General features: G+C 42.7%; 2 protein-coding genes across 3 annotated transcripts in view; both read right to left on the reverse strand.

Moving 5' to 3' along the window:
• Positions 1 to 797: 797 nt before the first annotated feature.
• Positions 798 to 14,743, reverse strand: pik3c2g (phosphatidylinositol-4-phosphate 3-kinase catalytic subunit type 2 gamma). Its single transcript, XM_083973502.1, has 33 exons — positions 14,606 to 14,743; positions 13,669 to 14,177; positions 13,475 to 13,554; positions 12,857 to 13,014; positions 12,181 to 12,295; positions 11,925 to 12,036; positions 11,255 to 11,325; positions 11,011 to 11,074; positions 10,793 to 10,918; positions 10,569 to 10,599; positions 9,830 to 10,013; positions 9,531 to 9,653; positions 9,185 to 9,313; positions 8,247 to 8,361; positions 8,030 to 8,163; positions 7,684 to 7,872; positions 7,311 to 7,404; positions 7,032 to 7,126; positions 6,583 to 6,763; positions 6,345 to 6,452; positions 6,160 to 6,252; positions 5,906 to 6,035; positions 5,661 to 5,797; positions 5,375 to 5,544; positions 5,090 to 5,246; positions 4,874 to 4,983; positions 4,575 to 4,746; positions 3,554 to 3,672; positions 3,359 to 3,455; positions 3,192 to 3,255; positions 2,908 to 2,987; positions 2,633 to 2,758; positions 798 to 1,784 (listed from the first exon to the last, which is right to left on the reverse strand). The coding sequence occupies exons 2-33, from the start codon at positions 14,122 to 14,124 to the stop codon at positions 1,632 to 1,634; spliced, it is 4,173 nt and encodes a 1,390-aa protein (XP_083829628.1). The 5' UTR covers positions 14,125 to 14,177; positions 14,606 to 14,743; the 3' UTR covers positions 798 to 1,631.
• Positions 14,744 to 19,924: 5,181 nt separating this feature from the next.
• reln (reelin) overlaps positions 19,925 to 21,608 on the reverse strand; it is a gene marked incomplete at its 5' end in the record, with an annotated part of 88,675 nt that continues 86,991 nt past the window's right edge. For both annotated transcript variants that reach the window (XM_083974039.1, XM_083974038.1), the window contains one exon: positions 19,925 to 21,257. In XM_083974039.1, the coding sequence (XP_083830165.1) occupies positions 21,161 to 21,257 (97 nt within the window). In that variant the 3' untranslated portion in view covers positions 19,925 to 21,160. The remainder of the gene's footprint in view (positions 21,258 to 21,608) is intronic.

Genomic DNA, 21,608 nt, shown 5'->3' on the forward strand with positions numbered 1-21,608 from the left:
CACTCACCTCACCAACAGATAGAAAAGCGTGGCTGATGCAGCAACAACAACAACAAAAATATATAAATAAATCAAAAGCACCATTTCCTCAGATATAAATACCAGTTTTATTGTTAGAAAATAGACGTGCCTTTTTCTGCTGCCTGCACTGTGTGCTGCAGAGGAAAACAGGGGAAGGTTCCAGCCTGGCTGAAAAGCCCTTTAATGAAGAATAAACTCTCTGCTAGAATCACACAAGTAATGCAGGAATCCCTGGAGTAACATATTTGTCTCTTAATATAAAATTTGTCATTGATGCATGTACAATTAGTGTTTTAGAGTTGATCACACTTTAGAGAATCCAGTGTTGTTTTTTATGAGCCATCTCTTCCAAAACAACTGACGTCATTCTTATATCAGGGCTGAAATTGATGTGTGATGCCAGGATACATTAATACTCCATGAACACAACTATGAAAGAGTAGCAGCCAAAATTTTCTACCAAGCCTTCCTCCCTGTGAGAGACCCAGCAGGGAATAATATAAATAGCATTCACAGAGGTATACATTATTGAACTAAATCCAGTGCAGGGAAGTCTATTTCTATCCTCGTTCATCACTAAATCCTATGAATGAGGTGGAGGGAGGTACAGGTCAGTAGGCCTGTCAGAGGAGGACGGCATTAAGACCTGCCTTGGCCTTGGAGGTGAGTGTGTGAGTGTGAGTGTGAGTGTGAGTGTGTGTGTGTGTGTGTGTGTGTGTGTGTGTGTGTGTGTGTGTGTGTGTGTGTGTGTGTGTGTGTGTGTGTGCAGAGAGGCTCTGTTTCAGTAGTATTTTTGTGGGCAAACAAATGTCTGTCTTTACATATTTGTGCATGCATGTACGGTATATTTGTGTTTCAATGCCATTGATGGATGAGACAAAGGTTGGGAGGGGAGGGGTGTTAACTCAGCCTTCAGGCCAGAGAGGCAGTGTGTTGTCATCCTGCTCACACACTCTCCTCACCCCTCTCCTCCCCTCCTCACCCTCCCGCCTCTCGCCTCCAATTTCACTGGTCAAGGACACAGTTGACACAGCCCAAAGGGACAACACATTCAGTCAGGGCAGGTAGCAAGCAGGCAGCTCCTAACTGCACTGCATCACCTCCCCACTCACTGTCACATTGACAGTCTACCCCACACACACTTACAATGACTGTTGTCACTCACAGTGACAAAAACAAAGTTTAGGTAGAAATAAAAGTGCAACTCTGATGCAATACGTAGATTCCTAACCCTTTATCCATCACCAAGGCTACATCCATAAAATCAGACTTCATTAGCAAATGTCCTTCATTGGATTAACATTTAAAAACAAACAAAGGAGGCGATTGATGCTTCGCACAGTAAACAGTCTCTTTCCCTGAGTATTTTTTTTTTACTCAGCATTGTAACTTCATCCAAACACTTGATTCACTGCCAGTGTGTTCAGCTCTGGAGTGATGTTTGATTGCTTGTGATAAATAGGTTAAAATGTCAGTGCATGGTTTCTCTTCTCAGTTGAGTTTGTCTCCCTTTAACAGTGTGAGAGAAATCTCTGAATGGACACGCCTCCATCGGTGAGGCTGCGCCCCCTGCTGGCAGCAGACGTACAGTACAGTGCACAGCTCTGATGTCAGACTGCACAGTTCCCCAGGGGAAACCACGTTTCCTTGTCGAGCAGCTTGTCATCCAGTTTAATGTTGGTTGCAGCCACAAACGTCTTCTTGCTCTTCACTGTCACTTCCAGCACCATCCCATAGAGCAGTGGGACAGAATTATACTCCAGCTGTGAACAGCAGGCAGATATTTTAGTTATCAAACAGCTCTGCCTCCAGAACATGCAGTAAGATGTTATGTATACTGTACTGTTTGGCTTTTTATCTTTAGAGTCAGAAGAAGGATTTTTTGTTGTTGTTGTTCTAGTTGTTAGATTCTTTTAAGACTTTAACTGTGCAGCACAGAAAAAGGTAGTGAGATGCCATTAAGTTGGTGGGAATCTACCGGTCAGAGTCTCCGAGGTTCAACAAAGATCACATCAGATTCACACAGTGAGGAGAGTGGTGCCACAGTAACAGTGATCATCACACAACAAGCTCATCATCTCAAGAGGGTCCAAAAGGAAAAAATCCCACATTATAATATTGTATTAAAACAGCATTTAAATATAGGTCAGTGCTGAAAATAGGCTTAATAAGCATCTCTTCCACCACAGACTACTTTATTTCTGCACTAGGTTTCTGTACTATACTGATTTTGTACAGTATTTTAAGTTTTTATCATCATTTTATGTAGAGTTTGCAATTTATTTACTAAAACCACAGCCTCTGGGTAAAGTATCTGGATTTAGATGATTGCACCTGCTATAACAAGTTGTTTTGCCCTCCTGTGGACATTAGAAACAAATACAACACTGACATATTATCGCCACGGTAACTGAAACCTAGCAACGCATCCAACAGACAAGGAGCAACATTACCACTGATTTGAGGTTGTGCACAATGTCCAGCTAATGAATTCAGGTCCAATATTTAATTTAAGTCTTTGCTGCTGAATATCAACACTGTGTTCACTGGCTAAGTCCCTCACTTTGTCTGTACCGTTATTCAGTTTAACTCATCAGAGACGGCGACATACCAGTTCATTGAAGGTGGGGCTGTCATTATTGCGGACCACCTTTGTCTTTTTCTTGGAGCGCTGGTGAGGGTCGGGTCGCAGACGAGTGACCACGTAGGCGTCAGGGTTGGAGCCGTTTGCCTGCTTCTGTTGAAGAAGAAAAGGAGACAGCCTCCTCTTAAACAAACAGACATCGTCAAATATTTCTGAAACAGGAAACATTTAGTATGTATATAGTTTGCTTTCTTGCATGTGGATCCAAATAATGCGATAAGATAAGAGTGGAGAAAACTCACAACATTCTTCAGGTGTTTTACCAAGACCGAGAGCTTCGAGTTAACATAAGAAATGTAGAGCTGAATCTGAGGACGGGCTCCTGCAATAGATCAGTGCATCAGTGCCGGTAAATCATAGCGTAGAATGTCTTATATATGAACTACCATCAGTTTCCTCCAGACATAGCACAGGATTAACATTCACATTTACAATATTGCCTTTAGCAGGAAGAGTGTTCCTTTCATTGAATCTTTTATTATCTTTTTTTTATACACCCACTCTTTATTTAAGAGCAGAAAATTACCTGTCGCCACACTTTCTTGAACGACGCTGGGGCCATCCAGGAACAAGCTGCAGACATATTCATTCTGCGGGAGAGCCAGTGAGATAGGTTAATCAGTTCGAGCCGAGCAAGACAGAAGATCAGAGAGAAATCAGGAGATGATGGAAACCATGACAACATGAACTTACACCCTTGCATGGTCCCTCAAAAAGCTGTTTGAGGTATTTATTCAGCAGAGACATCTTCCTGGCTGGTGTGAATGACATCATATACCAGGTTGGAAACCTGTAAAGGAGAAAAAGCAAAACGATTGTGTTGTTACCATGAAAATTGATGTGCTTCAAAATAAAAGAACCCTGGAAGGTTTGTTTTTCTTCACTCACTGAGGCAGCATGGATTCAATGAAGTATTTCTGCAGCTCCTTATGAATCAGCTCAAATTGCCCGAACGTTTTCTCACTGGTCAGATAACCATCATGGATGGATACTCTCAGGGTATAGATCTGCAAATCAAAACAAAACAAATTGATTCAGGGTTGATAAATCAGAACCCATGTTGAACTTCCCAGGCAGGTGATACAAGTTCTCTGCGTGGGCCCGGCTGCTGAAGGTAGAGTTTGTAAAGTATCTTGCTCTTACTTAACTTAATAAAGTTCAGAGTTATTATTATTAAACCAGCAGGCTGATGCTATAATTAACAATTTGTTTATTAGACCGGGTCTCCAGGGGTTTTGCCTCCACAGCCACAAGCTTTCAGATAATTAATCTTAACCAAGCGGCTTCTTAAATGGTTTATCTGTTTTATTTTTCCTCTCTTGCCAGGAAAAAGAAGAACGTGGGAAACTGAATTTGTGTATTTATATTGTGCCAACAAAACAAGCACTGCTAACACACAGAAGCAGAGAAAAGATGAGTTCCCTTCATGCTTTTATTTAACTTTTGATCTGATGGGAAACCCTTTATTTACACTCTTGGGCAATTTGAGAAAACCTCTGCACCTCTGCTTTGACTGGAAAGTCGCTAGCAATCTACCTTCAAAGAGTTTAACCTGACATCAGGAAGCCTGTTCCGATCAAAGAGCAGTGAAATGCCAACAAACACCAGAAACAGTCCTCAGTTGACTCTGAAAGGGCGAGGGAATAGAGACACATCCTGTGAGTGTGCGACAGCAAACACACACTGTCAGCTGAGTACCAGGGGTTATTCCTCTCAGACCAAATAAGTGTGAACTCGCTGTCACTTCCACATGTTTCATCAGCTCCCCTGGCTCCTGGGATCTAACACTGAAGCTCTGTGGTGCGTCAGGCAAAATCTTTCGGTGACATTTTGTTTTTAAGACTGAAAACTGAGGCCAGTGTTTTATGTGTGGATTACCAAAGCACAAAGAGAAACATGCTGCCTTTACCACATCTTTTCCCTTGACGTTGTATCCCTGGATAACGGCTTCTTGGATGTTGTTGTTGGGACTGGGGATGCCCTCCCTGGTTTTGGCTTCTTCTTGTTTCTTCCCTTGAGCCATGCTGTGTGTCAGGAAGTTAAACTTCACCGCAACACAGCCCATGCTCTCTTTGATCTTCCTACATCAGGAGGCAGATAAACACATATACTAAGTGTCACATCAATACAACTGCAGGAGACATTTTGAAGAATTGTTCTGACTCGAAATACAGATTGTGCACATTTATGTGCAGTGCGTTGAATTACTTTGTAAAATAGGATGTAGCCTCCAGGTCAGTGTCAAGAGGTCTGAGGTTGTTCTGGACGTACTGCAGGTCGTTAGAGTCCTTCAGCTCTGGCATACCTGCACGCAGCATCTGGACACAACATGAATGGCAAGATGTTATATATTTCATATAATCTGTTTTCAGATAGAGCTGTGAGGTTATCACTGTGGTGGTGTTGTTCAGTAAAAGGTCGTACCAGCTCCAACAAGCTGAGAATCAGTGCAGAGCGCCCTCTGATTATGTTGTAAGCTTCACAGCAGAGCTCCACGAAGCGATGCGACCACTGAGGCTTCTGCCCCCCGCCTGTGATGAAGTGCTGCATCTCTGAAGTAAAGATGAACGGTGACCGGTCCCTATCATCACAAATAGAAATGGTGGAGAGTTCTTGTTAATCTTGATAATTCAGAGTTTTGCCTTATGCGTCTTCTCACAAACACTGTTTTTTGCTTTCAAAATGCTGCTTGCTGTTTCATTGCCTTGCCTTTTAAAGCTTCCAAACTTCTGTGCATTGCCCATAATCTTGCCAAAGTCAATGTGGAACATGTGTCCACTGTGTTTCAACATGATGTTGTCGTTGTGGCGGTCACAGATCCCCAGGATGAACGTGGCCACACACCACCCTGCGCAAGAGTGGATGAAGTTCATCACAGCCTGCACATACACAGTGGGAGAAGGTTACACAATGCAACATAAACATATCCCAGCACTCTGAATATTCAAGAGTACAGTCAAACTTCTACAGTAGTTAAGAAGAAGATATCAAAGACCTTCTCATAGTCCTCCTTGGTTTTATTCCACATATGGAACCATTTCTCCAGCGTGTCCTCACGGAGGGTCCCACCCAGACCCCACTCCTGCTGAATCTTCCCCAGCGTGACTGCCTCTGGAACCACCTCCACTAAACCTGACACCCACATAGAATATAAGCAGAAGTGCTGAAAAATTCACAGCCACACAGAGTGTCAAGGGAACTACTGATGTAGATTCAAAACACAAATAAATAAAAACTGACCCTGAGCTTTGCCTGTAGAGAGACACCTGTAGGTGACCATCCGCAGGTCCAGCCCCTCCTGTAGCCACACCCTGTCCATCACACGGACGATCTGAAGCACCAGCATGTCCTGACGCAGGTTATCTCCTGTCTGAACAACATATTGTAACTGAGTAATGAAACCAGTTCACTGAAAATGTTGTACTCCCTGTTCTCCTTTAGGGTAAGCAGGAGAAAGACAACACAGATCAATCAAGTACCATATTATTACTGACCTTGCAGATAACACTGACTTCCTTGGACAGAGGGTCAGTGCAGGTGAATGTGATCCCCAAAGGAGCAGCATTGGAGTTGTAGAACTTGCAAGCCTATAAGTAACATATCAGAAGGAATAAATCTATCTCTGGTAGAGTTATGTGTATATATTAAACAAGAGTAATGGGTTGTGTAACTTTCTTACATCCAAGTTCACTGCCTTTACACGGACTGCAGGATCCAGTGGTAGACAACAGCTGACCCCATCTTTAAAGAAGTCAGCGATCTTCTGCTTCTCTTTGTTCAAAACATTCTGCAGACAAATAAATAAAAATGGGGGAAAAATGCATCACTTTCACAGTGATCGTCAAAAATAATAGAGGACAATGGGCCAGTAAGTGAGCGCTTACATGCATGGGTAGATGAACAATCTATTTACAGACCTTGCGTCGAGTTTTGTCGGCAGTGCGCACGTTGTCGGCCGTCTGTACAAGCAGGGACACCAGTTGGGTTTCTAGCTCCAGCTCCTTCCTCAGTTTGTGGCCACAGCAGTGCCGCAGGGCAGCCTGGATCTTACTGTACCAGCTCTGGTAATAAGGGTCATTGTGGGCGTCCTCCAGCAGCCTGCCAGTGTAGAAAATATCAATACATGATGATGACAAATGGACTTGACTATACACACCGCAATAAAAAACACAAAACATGAAAACACAGAAAATAGCACAAAAGCAAAGATAAAGTAGAGTAAAATATTAGTTTATATTAATTTCTTTGCAACATGACTGGTGATCTATCTTTGTGGAAATTCTCATTATGTTAATATAGTGGATGAAAATACAAGAGGGCTCCAAATCCACACCCCCTCAGTGTGATGTCTGTCTCTGCTGCTCACCAGTAGAGTTGCTGGGCCAGTCGTACGTTCCTCAGTGATCTCTCCAGCAGCAGCATCACCAGAGGTCCATCCAGCTCCCACTCACTCTTCAGAGCCTGCAGAAAGGGATGACCAATGATCATTATGAGGAAGTGTTCCACCTAGAGTACAGGACTGATTCTGGCGAGACGTTGAGATTTTACCTTGCACAACTAACGATACCTCAAGACAAATATGGAGGTGAGTGTATTTGAATTGTATTGTATTAGTTGTAATAGTGGTGGATGTTAGTGCGCTTACTTGGACCAGCTGTGGCAGATACACCTCTAGTTCATCATCTGATATCTGCTCAAAGTACTGCACTGCTACTTTCCGCACAGTCTGATCATGAAAACTGAAAGAGACATTTAAAGTTACCAAACACGTCAAATGGAAACCTGAGTTGTAGCATAACATAACTTTTTATATGACTGGTCTGCTCGTTGTGGTCAAACCACATCGTATTTCTATTCATAAGCAGAATTATGTCTTATGCTTATGCTTTGACTGATTTTAGCTCTGTGATCAACAGTTAACAGCAAAGTAACCATCTCTGCATGTATTATCTATCTGTGTGTGTCTTTTGCATTATGCCTGTGTAAATATTTTTGTATGTGAGCGTAGTGTAACCTGCCTGTCACTGAGCAGGAAGAGGGCCTCCTCAGGCAGATACATGAGCCAGTTCTCTAACACTGTGTAGATTTCTGTCAAGTATTCAGGCTGCCAGTGTTGGACTCCGCCCAGCATCAGGTGCAGGAACGTGCATCCTTTGTCACCACAGTGACGCTTCTCCCACAGGAAAGTCTTCTCATTTTCTGTTAGACTGAGAGAGGAGGAAAAATGGACCGTGTTTGATAGAGAAAGGAAGACAAATAAAAAACAAGAGAACAGAATTCTCCCTTCGTAAATGAAAGGATTAAGTATGTCCTGTGCTGTTGGTGTTATATGTTATTGTATGCATGCTGTTTTCTGCTACTCACAAGCAGAGGCAGTGCTTCTTAGAGACCCTCAGCATTTTCTTTTGCAATTCCTCACAAGCCTGAGTGAATACGACTGAACCGGGGAGTGCGATGGGCCTCTGATACGTCCACTGCAAATCATCTTGAAACTCCAGCTGGTGAAAAGTGGACGGATGAGACACTGTGGTGTTGTTTGTGTTTTAATCAGCAGAGGGCAGAGTCGTTCAGTGTTACTGACCTGCAGTATGACCCCAGTGGGTTGTGTATGGCTGTCAAACAGCGCAGGGGAGGGAGGGGCAGGTGCCACGGCCAGCGGGGACAGACTGAGAAGGACAGTCCCGCCAACCAGAGTCCTAGAGACGTGGAGTACAATTACCATATGTCACAAATTACTGTGTATGCTGTTGTGCTTAATAGAGGATATGTGTAAGCACAAGCATAATAGAAAACACACTCTAGTTAATAAAAACAAGGACTTGTGGTAGAATTATGATAATTGTGTAGTAGCAGTTCATTTAATGGAACCAGATTTATTTCATATGTAAAATCAAACCAGTGTTCATTGAGCAAAATAAAGAAAATAACCTCAGCGACAATAAAACTGATCTGAAAGCTGTTGCAGACTCAGCAGGCTCCAGCTCAAGTCCTCCATGCTGCATCCTAAATAGTCTGCAGATGTCCCACTGTTTACTGTGGCAACAACAGAGAGCTGCAGCCAAAAAACTGATCATTATTCCAAACATGTAAGGCACAGGAGTGACTGAAATGTTGATGCATCTGTCTTTTAGGGTGAATCTGCCAATTTCTGCTCATGAGGATGACTCCACTACTCGTGTGGTGAACAATTGACTGTGAAAACATTTGCATGATGTTGTCTGTGAGGTTGGAGGAGGATGATGTGATCAAAGGTCATTTCAGTTTGGGCTACAAAACCAGGGTCATAAAAATGTGTTCTAAAGGCTATCTGAAGTTAATAAAAGGTTTCAGCTGTCCTTCTTAGATAAACTGTTGCTTTGACTTGTAGCTCATTTGTTAACTCCTAACTTTAATAGTTTTAATAGTTCTACTCTCCTCAAAACACCTTGTAAATTGGTAATATGGAGAAAAAAAAGAAGAAGAAAAAATCAGAAACTTGATGAGGTGGTACAGAGGTGTAAACTATTGTAGGCAACAAACCTGTTGCTGTAAAGAGGCAGTACAGCCCAGCCCAAAAGCTCTGGGTTCTTCCCTTTCCTAGTGCCTCTGAGATAAAATGTCAACATGCTCTCATATGGCAGCTCCTTCACTGGGACCGGAAAGACCATCCTATCATCACACACACAGACAACAAAATTTGTATACATGCTTATTGGTTCCAGCAAGGACAGTGAGCTAAGCCAGTACGCCTGAATTACTTTAGCTTTGCTATCAGTCACAATATGACACTGACATTAACAAAGAAATGTGAGGTGGAAGTGTGATTAAATTAAATTAACCTAACCCTAACCCTAACCCATGAGACTGTACAGGATGTTGGTCTTACATGCGATTACACTGGATCTTGTGTGAATATGACAGAGCCGTGCTGATGTTTTCAGAAACACCGGTTTCACAGATCCTCACTCCTCCATACGTCATCTCACAGGAAACAGAGAAGTACTCATAACTGAAAATAAAAGCAACAAAAGGTGTCGACATGAGGGATTTGGTTAACACTTGTGTCCAGTTATCATATGGGATGTGGTTAACACTTGTGTCCAGTTATCACAAATTTTCGTAACTAACCACACATGTGTGCACACATAAAAACGTGTGTGAACAGAAAATGTGTGCATTCTGTACCTGGTGATCCAGTTGGGCTGCAGGCTGTAGAGAGCAGCGATGTTGAATTGGCAGATTTCTGTGTTGGCCTCCACATCATGTGTTTGCTGGTTGCAGGCCAACTCCTGACCTCGGAAGTCTGAGTGGAAGTTGTCAAAAAAGATCTGCAGCACTTTGAGCAGCGCCCCGTGGAGCATGATTATCGCTGGAGTACGGTACAGAGAATAAACATCAAATGCAACAAATGTTACATACGAAATCGGTAATTTCACTTTACATTTTACTATAAATGCCTCTATTAAACATTCATGAAGCTGTGTAAAATGTCTTCATCATATGAAGACATATTCTACATCATTAAAATGTTGTTTTACCATATTGTCATTCCTTATTTGGTTTATAGAACAAGTTATACTGAAGAACTTAACAAATACAGTACAAAAAAAAACAACTAAACTGTATAATACACCATTGCACTGTGGATAGGGTACATGCTTGAAACACTTCCACTGAGAGTTGTTCTGAATCACATTTATATCACTCAGTGTTCAGAAAATCGAATAAAATACACACACAGTAGTAAAAAAAAAACTGAGAGACAGTTGCTGTGATTCTGACAGTGGTTTTTCAACACTTCCGCGCTCATTGTTTCTTGTTGAATTGGTAACATCCCGCCCAGGATCTTTGCATCCCCCCTCAAATAAAAACACACACAAACACACCAGCGCCACACCAGTGGAGTTGAATAATTCTTACTCACCACTTTCATACTCAGAGTTCTCATCATAGGTCTGTCAAACGGATCAGAAAATAGAGCAGATTAGTTGATCAATAGGTACTGTCTTCTTTACTACACTGATTTTAGCGCGCTTCTGGTGAAACACCTCATCAAAGTTCAAAAGTCAAGGCTTAGAGCAGATGATTTTCTGTGTGTGATTACATTTACTGCAAATAAAAGTATCAAAAATGTAACTAACACCCTACCAACGGTATGGGATTGAGTCTGTTGAGGCAACTGATGGCGTCCTCCAACTGCTGGCACGTGAGCCCACACAGCAGACTGCTGATGTCGCGAACAATGCCCACAAGCACATTAACGTTCATCGCAGACTGCAGATACGATGACATGAGAAACGATCAAAATCAAACACTGATGGAAACAGACGTACATGTCTCCTACTGATCAACTTGTCTTTACTCACCTTACTCTTCATGACCTCTGTCACCTCTCTGTTGAAACTTTTGAGTACATTCTGCAGGCTCAACCTGAGAGAGGAGGACACGTTAAACACACACTGATGACAACATGGCACTGAGGCGAGCTACTTCTGCTAATGTTTTCTACAAACAGACATGAAGTGGACTCATGACCCACTGAACTGTTGTTTTCACAAACACACTCATCTCACAAAGCGATGTGGAATACTGGTTTGCTTGTCGTCTTACCTGCTGGTGTTAAAGACACGGGCAGGACGCAGGAACTGGTAGACTTGGCATGGGGTCTCGTCATCAGCTCCCTTAGAGGAGAAACAAGGGTTCAATTACTGACTGCTGTGGAGGATTATGGCACTTTAGTGTTTTTTAATACATACAGAAAGCTTATATCAAAAATACATAAAATAAGTGAAATCATGCGCCGTTAATTAGCTCAGTGGGTGCAACAGGCGCCTGATGTGCAGAGGCTATAGCCCCTGTTCGAGACCACCGGTGGCCTTTTGCTGCGTGTTGTTCCCTCTCTCTCTCTCTCCCCTTTGCTTTCCTGTCTCACTAGTTGTCCTATCAATTAAAGACATAAAAGCCCCAAAAATACTACTAATCATTACATGACAATGTTTTTTTAAATTTTAGGACACATTCGTTTCACTTGTTCACTCTGTTTGTTGCTGCTAAACTGTTCTGCAGCAGCCGTGACGTTTAGTGTAAACAGTTCGAGCCAGGAAGTCAGGGTGGAGGCTTTTACAGCTGCTATAAACCAGATAAGAAGAATCTGGGCAGGAGCCAGGCACATGAGTCTGTGAGAGCAGCATTTGAAGACTGAAGACAGTCCAGCCCTCCTTGGTAAATGATCTATACTGCAGGTGGGAGGGGAACACAGAAGGAGTTTGAACTGACTTACATCCCTGGTCAGACAGTGTCTGAGGTCATCAACGTGGAGCAGTCGGAGGGGGACAACGAGCTGAAACTTGTTGTAGCTCTGTATAATCTCATGATTTCCCAGCGGTTCATCACTAAAGAGAAATAGGGGAGAATGCATATGGTTCACCTGATTAGACAAATCAATGTAGAAATACACAGTGTTTGAATAGACATCACAGACCGGGACATTTTAGCACAAGAATGACGCAACATTCAATCCTGGATTGGTGACTTACTTTCTGAGATACTCATCAGAGTTGCAAAGTTTTATAAGATAGTAGCCACTTGTTCTGGGAGTGAGATCCAGCAGCTGGAAGGTTTTATCGATCAGACTCTGCACGGTCCTGTCCACTGAATAAAAGATTTCACAGTTCAGAGTCCACACACATGCTGCTGAGACCTTAGGCAGATACTGTGGTGTATGACAAACATGGATCCAAAAGGTGTGGCATTACAAACAACTCACATGCCACAGTGACACCAGAAATAAATTATTAGCACTCACTGTCTGTGGGTTTGTTTATGTGTCATGAGGATTATGGAAAGGTACTGACCCAGATTGCATTCAAATTAATGAAGGGATGGGGAACAAAGAAAGGATGGGGGTGGGCGTGGTGGTACGGTGTACAAAGTTCTTGCTGAATTAAATTATGTATTTTTTTCGTCTTCATCACCACAGCTCTATCTGCATCCACATACCTGTATAATTATAGTGTGCATTATTATGAGTCAATACGACCAAACCCAGCTGTCCATTCTGTAACAGTCATCTCTCTGTATTTTCTGGCTCATTAAGAAGTCTAATAAGACACTCTGTTTGCTTTTGCTTTATATTCTCTGGGGAGAGGACTGCCATTATTGGAAGTACCTCTGCATAACTAAGCGTGGAGGGCTGGTAAATAAGTGTCTTACCGGTGATGGGGAAGGGGAGCTGCTGATTGTCCCAGTCAGTGGCCACACTGACCGTCACCTCCACCTGCTGCAGCAGCGCAGGGTGGACATGGAACAGTCGGCCCCAAACCACACCTGAGTTATGAGCACTGTCTGAGTTTTTGTACCGCGACACCAGCCTGAAAGAGACAGTCGAGACAAAGAGCATGCCAACGTGAGAGCGAAAGTATGTTAGCATTCAGTGTATGTTCTACACTTGCCTTTTATTTTCACATGAACCATTTCATGCACAAAATACACACACAAAATACTTACACACCGATCAGCCAAAGCACATTAACAGCTTGGTTGTAATGTTGATTCTGTACATTTGTTTGACTGATTTAAGCCATTAAACCGTAGAAAATAGTTTGTCAAACAGATTAATTTACTAATGGTTCAAAATAAACAGGCCATACTGTAGATATACTGTACAACAAGAGTTGGTGCTGACAGTGGATATTTGAAACTAAATTTTTTTAACTCATACAATATTTTTATATGGATCTAATTTCCATGAGAAAAAGTTATTGCTGTAACGTTAATGAAAAATGATCTGCTTCAAATATTTAGGAAGAAGTTTAGTTATCATTTTCTTACTTGGAGGTTGCCTCACAGAAAGAAGTGAGCCTCTTGGTGCTGCCTTGTGGGGTGTCTATTAAACTGATGGTCCATGGATCCTGATGTCAAAAAAGAAGAATAAAAAAAAAGACTCAGGCCTTTTATCTGATCTTAACTTTTAATTTGGGTCAATTTATTCAGCTATAAAAGAGGTTTCTGTCTCACATACTCACATGATTGTCTATTTCTGTCCTGGAGCGATTCAGTTTGTGAGCAGGCTCAGTGAGGCCAAAGGAAAACTGCTTACATCTGTTGTGCAGGGGTATTCGCGTTCTGGGGGGAATAGGGGGGGCTTCGCATGCTGGTTTACCTGGCAAACAAGCACTCGGAAGCCTGGTTCTGGGTGGAACAGGAGGGGCACGGGCCGGGACGAGGAGAGGCCCATTTGTATTGTGGTGGTCGGTACCCCCGGTATCTGGACGGTCTGGGGGTTGCTGTTGTGGTTCAGCTGGTGCTAGTAGCCCAGAGAAGGTGTGCTCATACAAATGTGTTTCATCATATTCAGGAAAAACAGCAATGTCCTCGTAGAGACGTGTTGCGTGTAGATCTGCTCTCAGAGGCAAGGGGAGGTCAGAGACACTCGCATCCTGTCTCTGGATTGGTCCATGTCGCCTCACAGGTGGATCCATCACATTGTCATGCAAGTCCTCCTGGTCTCTCAGTGTCTTGTCACTTCATAGCACTGCAGAATGAAAACACTTTTGCTGTTATGACAAAAAGCATATCAGAATTCAAAATGAATGACAGTGTATGAGACTTAGAGGAAGGCAGGAGAAAAGTAAGTTGTTTTATGACTGAGCCTCAGGGTTAGGGTCTAATGATTAACAACCTTTCAAATCTTAACAGGAACTCTACCAGATCGCGCCACCGGGACAATGACAATACTTTGTTCTACTTGTGTAAAGTGAAACAGGGAAAGCCTCCGTCTTCAAAACCACCACCATCAAGTTATTCTGCTTTCAAGCTTTACACTCAGCTTGACTAAAGAAAACTGAAAGTGAAATTATAATCAAACAGATATTCAGCCTAAACTACACTATAAACTCTCCAGGTCTGTCACATTAAGTAAAAAGTCTATAAACACATATATTCTTCTAGTCGTATACTCACCTTCAAAGATCAGTTGACTGGTTTCCTGTCCTGTGTCAACAAGGTGCTTCTCTCTGAAACCATGCTCAGCAAGTCAGACCTGTACAACATTAAGAGAGGTTTCCATCTGTGTCTCCTCAGCCCTCCCACTGTCCCTCCCCCTCCTCCCTCCTTCTCCCTCTCTGCAGCCCACAGCCACGGCCGCGCTCCCTCTGCTGGAGGAAACAGAGTATTGCACGTGAGGTGGAGATGATACCGAGTTGACGCGACCGGAGCGGTGATCGATTCGGTTTTCAGACAGCCGACAGGGGCGGTGCTTGTTGCACGTGACTAATCAGAAACGTGATCATGTCTGCTGGGAACTCAGGGGCGTGTTTTACACAAGAATAATATCAGGAAGTTGAACACTCAATTGAGTAATTGAGGATAAAGGCAACAGTAACAGGTGCCAAAATGCAAGAGGAGCCAAAAAACAACAACAAAAAGCCCGGAAAAAACAGAGTGAATGCATACAGATTTGTATTTCACTGTACCCAAACTGAGCACTAGTGATTGTAATTGTAAGTCTTAGTGTTGCTTTGATATTTTTCTTGGCATGTAGCCTATGACAAATTTCTTTCATTTGACACATCAGTGGTGTCATACTAAAGTGAGAGAAAATTAAACACTAACATGAATCATAACTTAAAGCTGTAAGTAGGTTACATTTCATATCTTCCAAGTAATGCTTCAATCAGTCGATGGTTCTGGTATTGAAGCACAATGACAGGGCCACTGTGAACTGTAACCTCATGCAGTAATCACTCAAACAGAAAGCATACTAGTGTTTCATTGTGGTTAAAAAATGTGATAAGTTCCTCATGTGTGTAGTGGACTCAGTCATTTTAAACTAAACCAATAGACTCCCATCACATCTACTCCTCACTCAGGAATGTCACTGAGCAGGTTGAGGAATGCAGCGCCGTGATTCCTTTAAACTGAAATGAAAGCGTCACGAAGGAGATGTGTTTTCATTCTCTTCACCTATGACACTTAAGGTAAGATTACGTTTTCTAACTGAGAAATGTTTGGGGTATTTACTCATGTTCTCTTTTGTACTGTCATCAACTTCTTGTTCAGCTTATATGAAACTCTGTAAGACCTAGACACTGAGGTTTGGATTATAAATGTCATAGTAAAGTGTGTGCTTGTTTGCCCTCCTGTAGTTGTATGTATGAGCCTTGTTGGTGTTAATAAAGCCCAACAAGGCCTTTCTCTGGGAATGACAACAACGGCGATCCACTGAATGTCTCACAAAGGTGTCAGCTGAGGTGCATGCAGCAGAGGGGTGTGCTGTATGGAGGAGGAGATGGAGAGGAAAGAAACGCTTTTCAACAGCACTACTCCTACTACTACTCCTACTACTACTCCTACTACTTTACCCCTCAACCCCAGACCTGAATTTCCTGGTTACTATGCACTCATCCCCCTGGTACTGCTAATTCTGATTGGCTGTGTAGTGGCATTGGTAAGAACTTCTGGTTTTCATTCTGCATATTTTACTTCATGTTACTGCATCACAGGCTTTGTATTAAGTGTGTATTGTTGCACTTTCACTGCAGATTATTTACATTAGGAGGAAAGCAAGGTAAGTTAGTTTCTGTAGTTTGAGCAGCATTTTAGAGCATTTAAAAAATAATTTATGTTCTGTCTGTTCTGTTCTGGTTTCTTTTTGTCATTGTTTTTGCCTCCTGCAGATTAGATGAGCTACGTCACAGGCTGATTCCTCTGTACACGTACGACCCCGCAGAACAACGGGATTGGAGCGACGGTGGCAGGGAGGATGAGTATGAGGAGCTGGCTGTAAGCAAATCACTAAAGCTCAACGTCACACACCTGTGGTAATCAAAATGTTCTCTTTATCCATAATTATTTTTTCTTTGCTTGCTACAGGAACCTTTGTACAAGGTGGGAAAACTCTCCCTTTCATCTGATTATGGATCTTGAAAAAGAAAAACAAGAGAGAACAACGTGCCTGGATCAGAGGAAGGATTTCGTCTTTTATAATTTGTATTGCAGGTTCCTCACAAATGTAGCCAAGTTGCTGTTTATGTAAATTTGTCTATGTAAATTTTGGTAAATATTTAAAAAATATCTTTAGATAATTTTTTCCCTAAAAAAGGTGTAAAAAAAATTGTGAGAAATGGCAAAACAAGACTGTTGTCACCATGCAGCACACCAGACAGTAGATGGCACTGTCACCCTGTCTTTGCCTGATTTGAGAAGTGTGTTTTTTTCTAAGTCTGTATGAAGCATTTTGAGGGATAAGGGAAGATGTTATTTTTGGTCAATAAATTTTAAGCTAAAACCCTGTTTCTATTTTTGTTTGTGTCGTGTGTACATTTCTGAAATTATTCACAAATAGAGCTCAAATAGCTTCAAAGACACACCTGTTCCTGCTTGGCAATCAGCAGCTCTCCTGATGTTTGGAGGTTTCACAGGTTGACACAACTTCACATGTTCCTACAGGAAGATGGCCCCACAAAGAAAGAACAGGTGAACAACACATCCACACAAACCACACGAGCACTAACTGATGAAGGTGATTAATTTCATGAAAGCATTACTCAAATTTCTGTGTACTTTTGTGTGTGTGTGGATTGACACCAGTCTGGACATCCCTCTGTTGGGACCATGCTGGTTCCTGACCTCCATCTTGTTGGCTGCAGCTCTGCTCGTCCCAGCTCTAACTCTGGACAGCCTGCTGTGTTACTACTGTCCTCTGCAGCACAAGGGCAAGCCCTGCACTAACATCACCAGTCAGTGTCTGCCTGATCAGCGCTGTTCCAGCTCTAGAGGTCACTACGGCTCCGTCCACATCCTCTCTGCTCAGAGCTGTGTGGACGCTCAACTCTGTGGCTCGGCAGAAATCCTCTCTTACAGGGGGGTCAAGTACAACGTCAGCCACACCTGCTGCTGCAAAGACAAGTGTAATGGGCCGCCAAAGACTGAGGCCGGCCTGAAGAAGCTACTGGGGATAATAACAGACGAAACAGACGTCAATGTCACTAATGTTATGAAAGAGGAGTCGTGGGATTCATGTGCAAATTACACACCATTAAGCACCACCACATTACCTGCTGCTGCATAATAGGAGATTGGGGAGAGGCCTTTTAGTCATAGGCACTTATCTCAGTCTCTGAAATGTAAATAACATTTGGTCAAATGTTTAGAATGTGATGACTTGTATTTCTGCTAAAGGATAAGTGATTTGTGTGCTTACTTTTTTTTGCTCCAGAGAGAAAAAGGTGAAATTGCAAGCCAGCCTCCTGGAATAATTTCAAAGAATAAATGCTGACATTATCTGTGTGGTTACTGATGGATGAGGCTCAATAAAAGCAAAGTGATTAAACCCCCATTTGGTGTAGTTGGGCTGAATTGATGTTACAAACAGGTGTGTTGAGAGGTGTGGCCTATACAAGAAGACCTCAAGTCAGTGCTGGGATTAATGTTCACATGGTGAAGAGTTTTGTCAGGTTGGATTTAAAATCTCCAGGTGAGTTGAATCATAATATTACTTCTTTTTGAAGTTGTAGACTTCAAATTGTGTTTCTTCCATCAGTCTACCCTGACGGCATTAATCATTCTCAATGTGACAATCAGCTGAAATCATCAACACTTGTGCAAGGCTTCACTGCATCACTGAACTTGCTAAGTTTCCTTGGTTCTTTCACTGCAATTCTTGAAAACAGGGAACTTTACCGGTCAATATACAGTATTAATCGAAGTGCTTATGTAAATTTTTTGGAGCTTTGTCAAGTCTGAAGTGATGTGATGTTGGCTTGTAGATACTTTGATTATGTGAGTACAAAGAATTGCATGATTTAAATGTTGAAAGTTGCGTAATGGAACATTGTGTAACTAGTGTAGTGATTTTTAAGAGCTTGAGTGAAATTTTTTTTCTTATTTAAATCTCTCTTAAAACTCTCTAAACTTTATTGAGAATTATTTGTATATGTAACACATTAAGTCATGTCAGTAAAATAGCAGATGTCCGTCTCCTCCTTGCAGACTGAGCATGTTGCAGCTCCAGCATGTTTCTGTGCTGTGGTTCTACCTTCTCCTTCCCTCGCTACTATGTGACAACCTGCTCTGCTACTACACCCCCATTGTGCCGAAGGGGAGCATGGTGGACTTCATTGTGACAGAGTGCCCTCCCAGTGAGGTTTGCTACAAGGCAGATGGTCGCTACGGCAATCACAGTGTCTGGTCGACTAGGGGCTGCATGCCGCAGAAGGACTGCAGCCAGGTGCAGAAAATGCGCATCAAAGGAACTGTCTACACCATGAGCTATGCCTGCTGTGACAAGCCGTACTGTAACTCTTGCCTGGCCGTCACAGCCAATCTCCTCTCCATCACTGTAACACTTGCCACTGTAGCTGTGATGGTTGGCAGCTTGTGACCAAAGACTCCTGGTGTGTTATGTTATGAGCATTTTTAATTTTATGTCAAGGGTGACAATGTGCATATGGGTGAAGACCAAGGCATCTCTGCAGCCTCAGCATGGAGCAGTGATGAAGGCCTGCAGTTGTCTGTCATGAATTCCCAGTCTGAAGACACTGGCTTATGCACCAGACATTTTACTATATATTTATATATACTGTATATTTAAATATTTTAATTCCAAATATGTTTTGATGTTTGAATGTCTATCAAATAAATCTTCTAAATCAGATGTGTGTATATTTACTTTTCTCTCTCTTGCACCACACACTCCTGACAAAATTGGCAATTCTGTCTATTCTCTATTATTTCATCCATATTTTTCTTATTGTCAACACTTTTCATGAAAAAACCACAACAATCAACGGATGCTACAAACGCGTGGTGTCCGTTTCCTCTGTGCTGTAGAGCTCCATTTGTGTCCAAAAACTGATGAAATCACAGAAGTGAACCACACAGGTGCAACAACTGATAGATCACATTCAGTAATTGTAACTTCTAAGTCAGTCCCATGTTCTCCATCCTGGTGCAAATGATTTGCATCTTTAACCAGATTCAGTGCATTAAGAGGAGTGTAACAGATGAAAGGCAAATTGAAATGTAAAAGAGAGGCATGTTGACAATAAGAAAAGTAAATGGACAAATGCCAGGTTTGTCTTTTAATAATGAAAGAGAGCATTTGAAGCAATGTGTACAGTATGAGGTTTGGACAGTTCTTTATTTCCCTTTTATAAGGCTGCTGGGTCTCCCCATAGTGGATATACATATATATACAGGAGATTGCTATACTGGAGTTACACTGAGGGCAGAGGGTCCATATTACACAGACTTCAAAAAACAACACTAATAGAGCCTCACCTCCAGGTATCAGAAATCAGCAGAGAGAGAGAGAGAGAGAGACAAAGTGAGAAAGAGAGAGAGAGAAAGAGAGAGAGAGAGAGAGAGAGAGAGAGAGAGAGAGAGAGAGAGAGAGAGAGAGGAATGGAAAGGGGGAAACAGCACAAGAGAAGAGGTAAGAGAAGGAAGAGGGGAGATGATGCAGTCTGAGAGCCTGACTCAACTGCCTAATAACTTAACACTAAAAAATAACATACAGATTTCACGCACAGTGCATCTTAAATAGGTTACGTGAAGAACCATTTACCATAAATATCTGTATTTTCGGGAACCAACATATATAAAAAATGATAAAAAAAACATAAATCATTGTTCAGTCTTTAATTTTTTCTTATTTTCTCCTTTTCCCATCGTGCAAATCATTCTTTCATTCCTTCTTGCTGTGAAGGCCAGGCCTTTTCCGCCCAGCCCACATCCATTCCAGGTAAATGAGGAAAAGGAAACAGAACCCAGCAACCCCCCTCCCTTCCCCCCTTAAAAGCATATGAATTAGTAGAAAACAAACAAACAAATGAACAGAACACCACAGTCAACTCATCACAAAAAGAACCCACAGACACACAGAACAGCAAGAACACAGTACTTTTTTTTTCTTCTTCATCACCGTTATTCCTCTTCATGGTCAGTATATCATTATCGTGGTCTTTCTCCTGGCGTACTGGTTGGCGGCAGTGGAGCGGTCCTCCCCCTCCCCCGGCGGCTCAGTGGAACTGGGAGGCAACTCTCCAATCGGCTGGTCAGTTCAGCAGTGATATATTATCTCTCAATTTCACAGTGTGGTAGGAAAAGCAGGGTGAGGAGAGGGGAGAGGTGTGATGGGGAGGTAAGCCAGAGGGAGGGATATCGCAGGTGGGGACAGGAATCAGAGGAACCACAGCAACAATTAGAAAACAACTAGAAACCCCGACTGTCCATGGAAAAAAAGTAAACAAAATGGCCGCTTCACTCCTTCCTTCTGAGTTTCATTCCCGCCGACCCGTGTGGTTGGGAAGGCCGTGATTGGCTGACGTAAACTGATTGGATGGCCCATGTTTCTGGCAGAGAGTAGGGAGAGATGGGTGAGGGAAGTCTAAGGCTGACTGGAATCCACCGGTGGATGGGACTCAACAGGGCGATATGTCGTCAGGAGAAAAAGGATGTGCGTGGCAGGTCGATGTGTGATTGGCAGGTCAGAGGGCGAATCCCTTCTGGTTGGGTTCAGGCACGCTGTTGCAGTGCCCGCCTCTTGCGGCTGTAGTAGTGACGCACGCCGGTCTGTCTGGCAAAGTTCATCATGTAGTTTTGTTTACGGGTACTGCAGGGATACAAAAGACGGTGAAAGAGGGGGAGAGGGGGAGTCTGGACATTAGTGACTGAGAGAAGGACACTAAAAATCCACACATTCCCATGCACACAGTCAGATCCATGCACGCACACGCACGCATGAGAAGTCATGGGCAGCTTCCGTACTCTCTCACATCCGGGTTCATGCTTGCTTTTGAAATCATGTTTCAGCTATAACCTCAAACACTCAACAGCTGTATGGGTCTAATGGCTCGGATAATGGGTGGTTCTACTCTACACAACTGGATTCGTTTATGTTTTCCACAAATGAGAGGCAGCTAGACAACGTGAACATGGCGGTAGAACTACAGCTACGTGTATT

This window comes from Trachurus trachurus, assembly GCF_905171665.1.
Source record: "Trachurus trachurus genome assembly, chromosome: 6".
NCBI classification, from domain to species: Eukaryota; Metazoa; Chordata; class Actinopteri; order Carangiformes; family Carangidae; genus Trachurus; species Trachurus trachurus.

Bases quoted from the DNA above. Each gene is read 5' to 3' on its own strand.
- pik3c2g (XM_083973502.1), bottom strand. From the start codon at position 14,124: ATGGATCCACCTGTGAGGCGACATGGACCAATCCAGAGACAGGATGCG. The intron at 8,362-9,184 runs GTTTGTTGCCTA...CCACGTCTCTAG, and splicing joins CTGCCTCTTTACAGCAACAG to GACTCTGGTTGGCGGGACTG. The intron at 6,764-7,031 runs GTGAGCAGCAGA...CTACACTGGCAG, and splicing joins CTGGCCCAGCAACTCTACTG to GCTGCTGGAGGACGCCCACA.